Below are 12,925 nucleotides of genomic sequence, written 5' to 3' on the forward strand. Positions count from 1 at the left end.
GTTTTAACATCGGCTTCTGTCATATAAATAAATAGTAAAAGAGCCAAGTCTTTTCAACGGCTTTTCGAAATAAGAGGTCCAAAACAATAATTTCGATATTGAGTGAATTCTGAGAAGTTCACGGACGAGCTTGACTGAGAGTGACTGATAGCATTATATCCAAGAATTTACAAGATTTTATTTGGCAGAACTACAAATGCCTGAATTGGGGAAGAAAAAGATAATACTGGGTTTCAGATGGCCCCATAACATTCTATAGGCCAATAATATTTAATACAGATGGGGGCAGCTCAAATAAATACTGTTCAAATGTAGATTTTGTTGTAATACAGTGAGTTCTTGAGTCTAGTCACTGATCAAAATGATCAGGTTCAACATTTGTGAATATTTACATTTTGGATATTTCACGGCAGTCTTTGCTAAATTGCTAAAGCTATGGCAACAATCCTAGTTACCATAGCAACTAGTATTCAAAACCTACAGATGGTAAAACGCACCACACTAACATAACCCTAACCGTGCAAATATAGCCCTGGCTGTAATGCGTGACATCTTTTTGCGCACGGGCGTTGAACCGACACCCTCGTCTTCCGCCCCTCGCCGCTCGGGAAGTGCCATCTGCATGTCGCCTCTGATTCAGCCCTGCCCCAGATCTGCTGTCTAATGAGCTGAGTGCTACAAATCAATAATTCACCAGAGTTTGAATCCCATCCAGCCTCATCAGAGTCACTTTCATAATCAAGACCTTTCAGGCGTCCAGACACTGTTCCTTCGGATTATTTTATTATAGATTTTTCTTCTTTTGGTCAACTCTTTGGAATTCCGATGTTATTCTCTCATTTATGGATTAATGTTACTTACGTACTTGCAATTCAAAACCGTATTCAGAAAGCAAAAATTCAAAAGCAAAAGGTTGCAATTCCTTCGTTTTAAATCTATTTGGAAAAGTGGGACTTCGTTTTAATGAAGGTCTCATAGCTTCTGCTTCTAATATTCATTTCTGACGCATCTCATTTCTGTTTCCTTTAGTTATTGTGTGGTTTTCAAAGCGGATTCCATCAACGTCTCCGTCGAAATTATTATTTTTTTTTTAATTTGAAGACTTTTTTCAGGCAACTTTTGCAATGGAATGAGGTTTTAAATCCTTTTCAAGAGCGGAAGGTCGTTTTGAGGTCTTGATAAGTTGGTGATGGATTCAGAAGGTTTAAATGCGCAGCTCGTATCTCTAAAGCGAGAATGGAGCTTTTGATAAAACCTCTTTAAACCAATTCACTTTTGATAATGTGAACTGGTTTAAAGAGGCTACACTATGCTTACATTTACAAAGCCCTAGGATGCAGTATTGTTTGTTTCTTTCCAATCTTTAAAAAACCCTTTAAAAGTTGTTAAGTGAATGACAAGATCTTCTGCATTGACTAATTATATGTCTACGCCTGTTTTCTGCAACATTTTCCCATTCAAAAGATATAATATTTAGCTTTTAATTGTTCGTCGCCATGGCAATCATCCTGCTTTTTTATCATTCTGAAACCCATGGATATGGATGAAACTTCTGCCATTTTCTACTTCACAAGCTGCCACTCGAACGATCAAATTTCGCACAGTAATTATCCCACCAAACTAAGCTAACAATTTAAAAATCATGAAAATCCACCATATGTAGTTCAAATATTGTCCAGCTCTTTTCTGCTTGACTTTGGGTATTTGCTGATATAAAGAGGTGCTTAATAACGACTCTGTGCTGTAGCTTACTGTTAGCTCAAGTGCTAATGAGATTACACAAAGAAAAGTGCGCTTGAGGCTCGGTAGACGCGGCGCATTAGGAGCTTATTACAGAAAAACCCTCAAACCATCCCGAGTGCAGCTGCAGGGAGTGTGAACCCCGAATGGGAAATAAGCACAGCCCATTTAAAATGCTCTCAGATGAAGGAGAACTGAAAAGTCGGCCAAGGATTTGAATGGAGGCTGCTGGTTATAGTAGGTCGAATTGTGCACTGTCTACAACCATGAATGCTCATTTTTGATGGTACAATAAAACATTTAAAAAATCAATTTCGACATAGTTTATACAGACGGAGAATATGTAGGATTTTTTAAATGACACATTCAGAAACATTAACACTACTGCACATTATTCTAATATTGTAAGGATAAGGGATTAAGCGTTAAGAGAAGACACAATCATCACTCATTTACTTTACTGCTTGATTTTGACATTCTACATACTGAATATATTTTATTTCATGAGCATCATAGTGAGTCTAATATGTGTTGACTGTAATGAGTTATACACTGACCAAACAATAAGTAGCCACAGCAGCTGTGGGACAGTCTGACGAAAGCGAGGCTGCCAATCTGCACCATCGGCCCCTCTGTCCTCGACTAACACTCATGCACACACCACTTTCATACTAGGTAAGGTAGGAGTGTCTTGCTTAAGGACAGAATAATAGTTTTTGCCACTGGGGCCCCACTGTGGCCCCTCTTATGCCCAGCAGTCTCTCATCCAAGTACAAGCCAGGCCTCCGTCTGCTGAGATCTGACACGACCAGGCTTTGATGCCGGTATGACATAATCACAGATACAACATCTGAATTTCTGATCGACTGGTACGGATCACATTGGCTTTGATATAGTGATGCAAACATTTTTTTAAAAGTAATAGGATAAGTTAGACCAAATCTCAGTAGCCTAGTTTATATAATATGTAGGATTTTGTTGGCATTTTTAGCCAATAAGGTGCATCTGCCCATGAATGAACCACATGTGTTTATTTAAACAGAACAGAACATGAAAAGGATGTTTAACTGTTTAACCAGTAGAGTTTAATAAGAGGCTTTAGCGACGCTCCTGAAAACACTGTTATCTAAACTAGTAGAGTGTGACTGGTACGTCTGATCTTCGCACTCTGCAGATCAACAAACCATTTATTTTTCAGAGCACCTCTAGAAATTAGTTTTCTGTTTGTAACATAATAATAAATAATACAACTACTTTAATAGTGGTTAGTCAAAGATTTGAAAATACAGCAGAAATGTCCTGTTCCAAGTCTTGTCATGCATCTTAACTGGATACACGACACGTTGAGGGTTTTATTATCTTGTAAGAGACACTTTTCTCCTTTTGACTTTGTTATGATTTAATTTCATAGTATTTTATTCTGTCAGAAGTGCTCAGTAGAGGTCACTCACACAGTAAATCAAGTGAAGTGAATTGTTATGTGTCCATTGTCACTTATACATGTAAACATATCAGTGTTATGTTTGACACTGATATAAATGAAATTAGCCGATATTCACCTGAGTAATTCTACAAGTGACAAAAACAGTGACAGTAAATAAACAATTTTCTTTCACCACTCCTTCAAATATGATTGAGGTAAGACAAGGCGAGTTTAATTGTATCGCCCAATTCGTAGCCAAAGTAAGTCAAAGTAGAGGTCTGTCTCACATCTTCAACAAGACTGTTCCAAGTTTTAGCTGCATAAAACTGAAACGCTGATTCTCCACGTTTAGTCCTGACTCTAGGCACCAGCAGCAGAGAGGCTTTAAAGTCTTTCCTCATTTTTATGGTGTATTATTAGAAAATGCCTTTGTGATTTTATTTAGTTAGTCCTTCAAATCATGGTAACATCTAATTAAAAATCAGAGGTTATGTCCACTGGGGTTGTCAAAAGTACCGAAAATAAGACACTAATCGATACTCAAACTATTATCGAAGCTAGATAATTATTTGAGCAAGCATCGATAAAAATGTCACATGGCACGATAGCACATTTTGAAGTTTGATAATTTGCTGAAGTAAATATAGACACAGAGATAAATGATAATATTGAAACTCATTTAGGGAAAATTGATTGATTATATTGTTACTGTTGAGCACAAATCAGCACAAATCTTTATCAGAATCACTACATTTGAAGTTTTATCATGAAATCTCAAAATCTGTGAAAAATACCTTTACTTTTTACACTTTAAGTACATTTTTAAAGTTTAAAGAATATTACACTTTAATACTTAAATAGATTTTTGCTCTGGTTTTGTAAGGAACAGAATTGAGTACTTCTTCACTGATTTTGAACTAACTGTACTCTTACTTCAGTTCAGTTTTTAGCTGATCTATACCTCCACATTTGAGACCTAAAGACTTTTAATATTTTATGTCTGAGAAAGAATTGTGAAGAAACTGATTAAGCAGAGTGAAACATTCCCGCTTTAGATATGGACTGTCTGTCGCTCAGCTCTGCCCAGCCCATGTAATCATCTGGGCCCGCAAGAGTCAGATGAGATATGGAAATACTTCTATGAATATTTCAGTGGACCAAACTTTCCCTCCTCCAAGTTGTTATAGTTCCTCTTGATTGGGTTTGAAACATTTAAGTCGATTGATGTAGGCTCAGAAATGTCCAAACTAGAAATCTGTAACTTTTACTAATACCAATCTACGACAAACTAAAACACATTAGTAGTGAGATATGTTTTTAAATGGTCACAGTTTTATACAGCGCTTTTCCACCTTCAAGGCACTCACCAGTCACTTATTCACACGCTTTCATACACGAGTGCGCACAGACACGGTGAGAAAGGCCGGGTTAAGTGTCTTGCCCAAGGACACAACGACAGCATTCATCTGTGGGAGCTGGAATCGCACCGGCAAACTGTGGTTCAGTGGATCTGACCGCTCAACCAATGATGTTTATGTCAAAAGCGGGATTCAAACCGCCAACCTTCGTATCAGTGGACAAACGCTCTACCAACTCAGCTACTGTCTTAAAAATATGAAAAAAACCCAAACAGACGTGCTTAATTTATTATTATTTGCAGCGGTCCGAAGTTATTTCTCACTAGCACAACACATTCCTAGCATCCTCATTATTCACCATGATGAGTTTATAAGTGTTTCACAGCTTTCAGTGGTTGGAGTGAATGGGCGATATTGAAAAAATATCTTGATACTACAGAATGTGTAAAGAAGTAGACTAAGTGAGTGTGACGAGTTTCATATTTGGAATTCTGACCGCGAGTATCATAGCAACCAAAGAGCCAATCCAGAGCCAGGCTGTTGAAGGTAACGCCCCTTACCGCCTGCACCGCTGGTTTAGTAGGGAGCGGGCGCTTAGCAATGCTGTCAATCAAACCTCTTGCTAACGCTAACAAGAGTGACCTCAGGGAAAGAAGGCGCCGGATTCGTCTGTTGTTAATGTTCATATCTTGATTTACAGACATGCAGAGCGGGTTGATACGAACATTTTAAGATCAAAAGGACGACTCTCACTGCAGCGGTTACAGAGAGATGGGCGACAACTTTTCAATGTAAAGTGAATTGGAGCCAGAGTCGATGAAGTCAGAAGCACACCCATGATCACTTCCTGTTTGGAACGGGGCAGCTAGCATGTTAGCTATGTCCATTTATATATACAGTCTATGGTTTGAGTCTAACACATAACATAAATGGAACGTACAATTAACCACAACACTGCAGAAATATCACTTCATTCTCCAGACATTTTTATCTTTTTGAGGTCATTTTTTATTGTTCTATTCTATTCTAGCCTATACTGGATATTCAGATTTTGCATATCCAAAACAAAAATTGCAGTATTATCCATTTTTTTTATACATCTCCCACCTCTATGTCACGGTAAAGCTAACACCAACTAGCATGCTAACAGTGCACTGATTCCTGATTCTCAAATGATAAAACTCTTTATAATTAGATGCAGGAAACACAGTAGTCACATTTTGACTCTAAGGGCTGCTTATACGATATATTTGTACAGCGGAAAACCAGCCTTTACTTTACTACACAAGTTGCTGCAGTTGCTCTTGATTGGGTTTGAAACATTTAAAGCAATTGTACGTGATTTTTACTGTCTTATAAAGATGAAAAACAGAACTAGTTCACTTTAAACCGTTTGCAGTGGTCCAAAGTTATTCCTCACTTACCGTGCACATTCCGAGCATCCTAATTTAACACGGCAAAGAGTTTAAAAGTACTTTTCACAAGTTTCAAGGCCAGAGGGGTGTTCGGGCATCACAGTAATCACTAACAGCATGCTAACCACACACTTCCTGATTATCAGACAGTGAAACGCGTCATAATTAGATGAAGAAGTACACAGTTGACTTATTCTGACCTAAACAAATGACTGTAAGCTAAGAAATATCCAAATATCCATTCCTACTATACAAATTTGATCGTTTTTGTTTGTGATTTGCACAGTGCCGCCCGATGATCCGGTGATAGTTGGAGCTCCCGTGGTGAGCCTGAGAGCCGGAGATCACCTGAACCTCACGTGTCACGCCGACAACGCCAAACCGGCCGCCTCCATCATCTGGATACGGAACGGGCTTGTGCTGAGCGGAGCCATGTACTCCAAGGTAAGGCCTGGGCTCCCTGTGGATGGCTGCCGGAGGTGGGTAGAGTAGTAAAACTGGAACAAGTACGAGTCATGTTACTTCAAAATGATGTTACTCAAGTATAAAGTAGTGGCCCGAAACAGTAACAGTAAAAGGTAGAGGTCCGAAACAGTAAAAACATCTGGGAAAACTACTACTTTAGTAAGAGTAACGTAAAAAGTAACTGTTAGAATGTCTGGTTTATAATTTGATGTTAATGTAATTTAAATGACAAAACATTAAAGAATGCACGAAATGTGTTTTGTTCAAAAGGATAGACACAAAAATGAGAAAAACTTTACATAAATGAACATAAATTTTGTCCCTTTTGGAAGAGTAAACAAAACTTTTACTCAACTAAGAGTTCTATTACTTCAATTAAAAAACAAAAAACAAAACGTAAAAGTATATATATATGTTACTCAAATAGGAAATGTAACTGAGTACTATCCACCTCTGACGGCTGCTCGACGGTTTGATAATACGAGTGGTGGAAAAGCCATTAATGTGAAGTATTTGTAGAGTTTAAGTTCAATGTGTAGGAAGCTAATAGTCAGATTATATTGGGGTTTCATAGTTATTGAAAAATCTAAACGTCACAGATACTTGGAACATACGTGAAATCATGATCATTACAACTATATACGGTGTTATGTTCTGCCAAAAGAAATCTGGCCCCTGTTTTTTCAATAACTCCAGGAAAATGCACACGTCCTTATCATTTGATAGTTTTATAGTTAGTACACAGACTTATTTTGAGCTGCTTATACCTTAGATGAGCCTCTTCACTCACCTCATTGGGACAAAGCGCTGAACCTTGGGGGACCGAGCCCTCGCTGCCACCGCACCCGCCCCCCGTCCTGTGCAACTCACTCCCACAATCCATCAGGAACTCGGATTCACTGCAGCACTTCAAACTACTACTACTATTACTAAAAACTCACCTGTTCAATCCGGCATTCCCCCCATGTTTTACACCGTCGTCTGTACTACTTACTGTTTGTAAAGTGTCTTTGAGTGTCCAAAAAAGCACTATATAAATCTGATGTATTATTAATAAAAAAAAAAAATAAATGAAGTAATAGCTGTACTGGGGCAAGGTAAATTTTGATCATATACATAGAAAACAAATCTGGTATAGGCCGTTATTTTTCATGAACTTTGAGCTACACATTTTTTTTATTCATCCTGAATGAACCATACTAATTCAGAGCACTATTGATAAAAAGGTCTATCCAGTTCAACAAAACAGATATTTTTTTTTTCCAACACTTGTAGCAGGTTTGATGCTTTTTGAGGTGACAGTCTTTTGTAAATTTTTCCATTTAAGCTGTATCAGGCTATGCAAAAGACTACATTTGTCACCCTGATAGTCCAACATTCATTCACACCCATTTATTTAAAAAAATACCAATTTGAATGTGCACAATTAGCGCATTACAAAAGCTGCAGTTATTGAAGTACCATCATTTCCTCCACAAACAACAAAATATCCTGTCTTATTCTGCATGAAAACTGCTAACCCTGTAATTTTCTGTACTGGTTTGTCAGTTCATATTTGAGTTTTTTGTCAGTTCGTCTAGACACGTTCAAAATATGAACTTTGAACAAAATCCTGTTATTAAAACATAAATCGCAAATCGAATGGAATCGTAAAGGCTTGTCAGAAGGCTTTGAGGTCACCAGTGTTTGTGGCGATATAAAACAGAATAGTTTGTTAATGCGTCTTTATGTGCTTCAGTGACATCAACGGCTGCTACAAGGACAGCTGCCATTCTGCACAGACAAAGTGGAGAGCAAAAAAAAAAAAACGCTCTTATGTGAAAAACCGAACTAGTACAATTTACACGGTTTGCAGTTGTCCAAAGTCATCACTTACCTTATACAGAGCATCCTAATTACTCACAGGGATGAGTTTATGAGCTTTAGGTAAGAGACAAATGGTCAGATTTTTATATAGCGCTTTGCCACCATCAAGGAACCACTCACCCATTCACACTGGGAGGAAAGTGTCTTGCCCAAGGACACAACAAAAGCAGTCATCTGTGGGAGCTGGAATCGCACCACCGCCAACTTGTGTGTCAGTGACAACCAGTGATGTTTATGTCGAAAGCAGGATTCAAACTGACAACCTTCGGATCAATGGACAAACAATCTACCAACTGAGCTACTGTCGCTGTTTTTCACAGACGCTAGAGTGGAGTTTTGCCGTCACGGTCAAGCTAACAGCAACTAGCATGCTAACACGCGCTTTCTGATGCTTGGACCAAAGATGCAGAGAACACGCAGCAGACATGTAGAGCTGCTTATACGATATATCTGTAATCACGCAGGACAATTTTTTCTCAAAGACGTAGGAAAAACGAGGTACAGGGTCTTTACTTTGTTGATACAGGACTGATCTCATGAGCTGCTGTATCGTTGTATCACCATGAACATTTTTAGTACATTTCACAAAACTGAGTTGTAGAATATCATGTGCAGTATTCTATATCACACGTATCACCATTATTGTATTGTGAGCATGGACTTAGCGTGCTTCCGGCTCCAATTCACCTTACATTGAAAAGTTGTCACTCTTCTCACTGTAACTGCTGCAGTGAGCCTTGTCATTGTCTTAAAATGTTCATATTAACCCGCTCTACATGATCCTGGTGTTTTTATTTCGCTATTGTGTCTGTTAATCAAGATATGAACATTAATAGACAAATCAGGCGCCTTCTTTCCCCGAGGTCACTCCCACTAGTGTTAGCGACAGGTTAGATTAACAGCGCTGTAAGAAGGGATGTTACCTTCAACAACCTGGCTCTGCATTGGCTCTTTGGTTGCTATGATACTTGCAGTTGGAATTTCAAATATTGAACATGGCTTCAAATTCGTCCCTATAACTGCTGAGCTTCATTTGATTGGAGCCACAAGCTATGGGTGACGTCACACTCACTTAGTCCACTTTTTTATACAGTCTAGGATCATGAGCTATGTACTGTATGGAATATACTGTAAAATTGTACATGGTTCATTCATATCTTGAGCCAAAGGTTTTGCCACTTACACACACAGCGGTAAGAATAACAGTGACTGAGGTTAAGAGTACTGGGCTGTATTCATGAATGTTTCTTAAAATATGTTCCTTTCCACTTTAAAATAATGTTGAGAGATGCGTTTTTTTCTCCAATTTATGCATAAAATTTGACTTTTCCCCATTCAAAAGTAATAATATTTTGTTTTAAATTGCTAATTCTCACTCTTCACTCCGAAACATTAATTGAAAAATAATCATAATAATTCTTCTTGGGGCCTCTTAAACTCAGAGAATGGTCTATTGTGGTTACCTTGTTGTCATGTCTATGTGCACTTTTGTCTCGTGTGTGTGTTTCTTTAAATGTTCTGTTTCTGATCTGCCTTAGGAGAACGGATGTAAACTAGCTATTGTGCTAATTCCGGCATATTTACATTGATGCTCTTTGTTGACATGTTGATTAATATGCACTGTCCTAATTAAAATAAATAAATACATAAAATAAAATGAATAAATAAAAATAATTGCTAAGACAACTATGCTATAGAATTTCAACCGATGGACTTAATAGTTGATTGAAAGGGAGAACATGAAAGATTGAAAGACGAAAGAGGCTTGACACTGTTGGTGAGGATAAAGATGAAGTCGAGAGGCTGAATAGGCCAGTGTTTCTGCTGCCGTGGTGGCGTTTGTGCAGCCTGTAGCTAGTAGGATAAAGAGGATTGAGAGAGCGCATCTGTAAAGTTATAATAAGGTTTCGGGTTGTTGAGACTGATTGACTGACATGGCATAAAAAGTAAAAAAAAATACTAAAAAAGAGAGTTATAAAAGACATCCACACTGACATAACACAGCCATCTTTCTCCTTCCACCTCCAACGCAGTGCCTAACCAGCCTGAAAAATGTGTTGAGTAGCTTGCGTTGTCATGTCGAATGAATTGGACACAGACAGGAGTGAGTGGTGTATCTGCGCTGGCGTGGACAGCAGTCATGCAGAGAAATTACCCAGCTTTCCAGCGGGGCCCTTGACTCCCTGCGCAGCATCTGTCTGTGTTTACCTCCGAAAAGGTCTCGTCAAGACATCAGATCGATACGCTGTTGTTAACAAGCAGTCGGCGCTACAGTCCATCCATAAGTACTTAGATGACTAGACAAGGTACAAGAAAGTATGCTTTGTGTTGGAGGAAAAATAGTGCTATGATCTGATTGTCAAGGAGTTGTGAAGTAGTAGTAGTGGGATTAGGGTTGGATTAGGATGTTCAGTATTGAAAATCAGATACTAATTGATACTAAAAACGGTATTGAAACTAGATTTGAACAAGTATAATAGTAAAAAAGTCACATTCACAGGACAGAAATGTACTTTTCCTGAATAGAGCTGCATCAGAACAAGTATAAAACACATAGACCAGTATGGAACCTACATGGACGACTGAGGGATTACACAGATATAAGATCAAATGGTGAAAAAGAAGTACAATTTATTGTTAAAAATCACATTCTATTGTCTAAATAAAGTCTTTTTTTTATCATAGTGGAATCGAAATCGTTATTGAGTATTGATCCTTTTATAACTTTTATGGTAGAGGGTACACAACCTGTTTGTCTCCATGGAAATGTCATTGCTTTACCTGGAATATTTCACAGTATGACATTAAACATAGCATTTAATTTATGTTTTAATTATAGCATTCTGCTCAACATTTACGTTTTAAACAGGTCCAGAAGAATTGACAAAAAGGAAGAGGAAATTAGGAATGAACCAATACCACTTTACCAAAACGAGTACTTCATCTTGAGTACCCGCTGATACTGAGTACCAATAACAGAGGTTTGATCATAGCGGTAAATCAAATTCATTTCATAGGATTTTTACAGTACAACCTACTTTTTCACCTCAGAATACTTATTTGAGAGGCTGTTTTACATTTCTAGTGAAATAACTATAGTTAGGTGTAATAATAATTTATTTATAAGCACCTGGCTTTAATATTTACCACTTCGTCTTTGCCAACTGCACTCCGCACTAACTGCCAAGAAATTGTTTGGCAATTACCATAAATTACAATGCGTGCACAAGTAACGAATCACCAGCGCCACTTAGCAACGTTAGCATGCTACTATCATAAACACAACCACTGCGCTGATATCCTCTGTGGACTATAAAAACCTTTAAGAGTCCTAAATCTGAGCAGAATGTGCGGTTAATGTGCTTCTTTATGGTCACCTCTGCTCACTGCTCAGCTGAGAGGTGAGCTGTGAGCGTCAAATAAGATGCAGCGCAGTTATAATGGTATCGGCTCTTGGTATCTGCAGCCAAGAGTATCAAGTATCGGTATTGTTTCATCACGAGTGGAAATGATGGTACTTCAAAAATTGCAGCCTCTGTGATACACTAATTTTGTCTGTTCAAACTGTGTCAAACCAAGTCATAATTAGAAAAACATGAAATCTGTCAATTTTTTAAGTCGCTTGAGATGTAATTGGTTAACGGGCTAAGCTAGCAGGGTGTGATTGGCTAACAGTGACTGGCACGTGTCAGAATGAGGAAGGAAATAGCTAGCAAAAGTATGAAAGTCTTGTTGTTAGAGATCACCCGATATGGATTTTTTTTTTTTTTCATGGCCGATGTCGATACTGATTGTTTAGAATATGGACAAACCGATGGACAACAAGCTCTGGCGATAATTTTGGGCCAAGATGTAGGTTTGATTTTGATTATTTTCACCAAATCGTATACTTTTAATTCACGATAAACTCACCGACAGTTGCTTTTTACCACAAACCTTCAACAGAGCAGTGTAGTCATATTTTGAGCAGTTATCTTTTTGCATATTAGTGTTCAAATAAAGCTTTGTGTGTATTCTTTAGGCAGCAGGTCGGACAAAACGAAATAACGGCCTGTGCTGGAGATTTAAGACCGATAGTCGAGTCGCTAAAACGTGCTAATATTGGCCTGATATATTGGTCTATTTCCACTCGTTGTTGTAGTAAAAATTGGAGTTGTACCACCACTATTTTAGAATGTAGCCTTAATTATGGTTAAAATGAAAGCGTATTCACCTGACCCTGATCTCAGACTCATTAGATCCTCGTCAGCTCTCCTCTAATTGGGCTTTAAATGATTCCAACTGCAGCGCGGCGCACAACTCGGCGCTGAGGTGATTCAAAGTAATTAGGCCACTACATGCATGCATTTGCCTGTAATTTAAAAGCCTAAATTACACAATAGTTATTATTTGACATATAAAAATACATTCCCAATCTCAGGAACAAGGCAAATTTTCAGTCTCACAGCTCTGCTAACAACAACTAACCTGCTAACAAACAGAACTAGTTTGTGTTAAACGGTTTGCAGTGGTCCAAAGTTTTAAGTTTTATTAGCATTCTGACCATCCTAATTATCCACTGCAATGAGTTCATAAGCACTTTTCACAACTCTTAGAGACCAGAGTGGAATTTTGCTGCAAAAGTAAAGCAAACAACAACTTACATGCTAACAGGCACT

The 12,925-nt window shown here is 38.1% G+C and overlaps 1 protein-coding gene across 1 annotated transcript in view; it reads left to right on the forward strand.

Annotated features, from left to right (window-relative positions):
• Positions 1 to 12,925, forward strand: part of LOC117380906 (kin of IRRE-like protein 3) — a 529,472-nt gene that overhangs the window by 376,302 nt on the left and 140,245 nt on the right. Inside the window, exon 4 of the mRNA XM_055226425.1 lies at positions 6,223 to 6,380. Coding sequence (XP_055082400.1) covers positions 6,223 to 6,380 — 158 coding nt within the window. The remainder of the gene's footprint in view (positions 1 to 6,222; positions 6,381 to 12,925) is intronic.

Source organism: Periophthalmus magnuspinnatus, chromosome 14 (assembly GCF_009829125.3).
Source record: "Periophthalmus magnuspinnatus isolate fPerMag1 chromosome 14, fPerMag1.2.pri, whole genome shotgun sequence".
In the NCBI taxonomy this organism is placed as follows: Eukaryota; Metazoa; Chordata; class Actinopteri; order Gobiiformes; family Gobiidae; genus Periophthalmus; species Periophthalmus magnuspinnatus.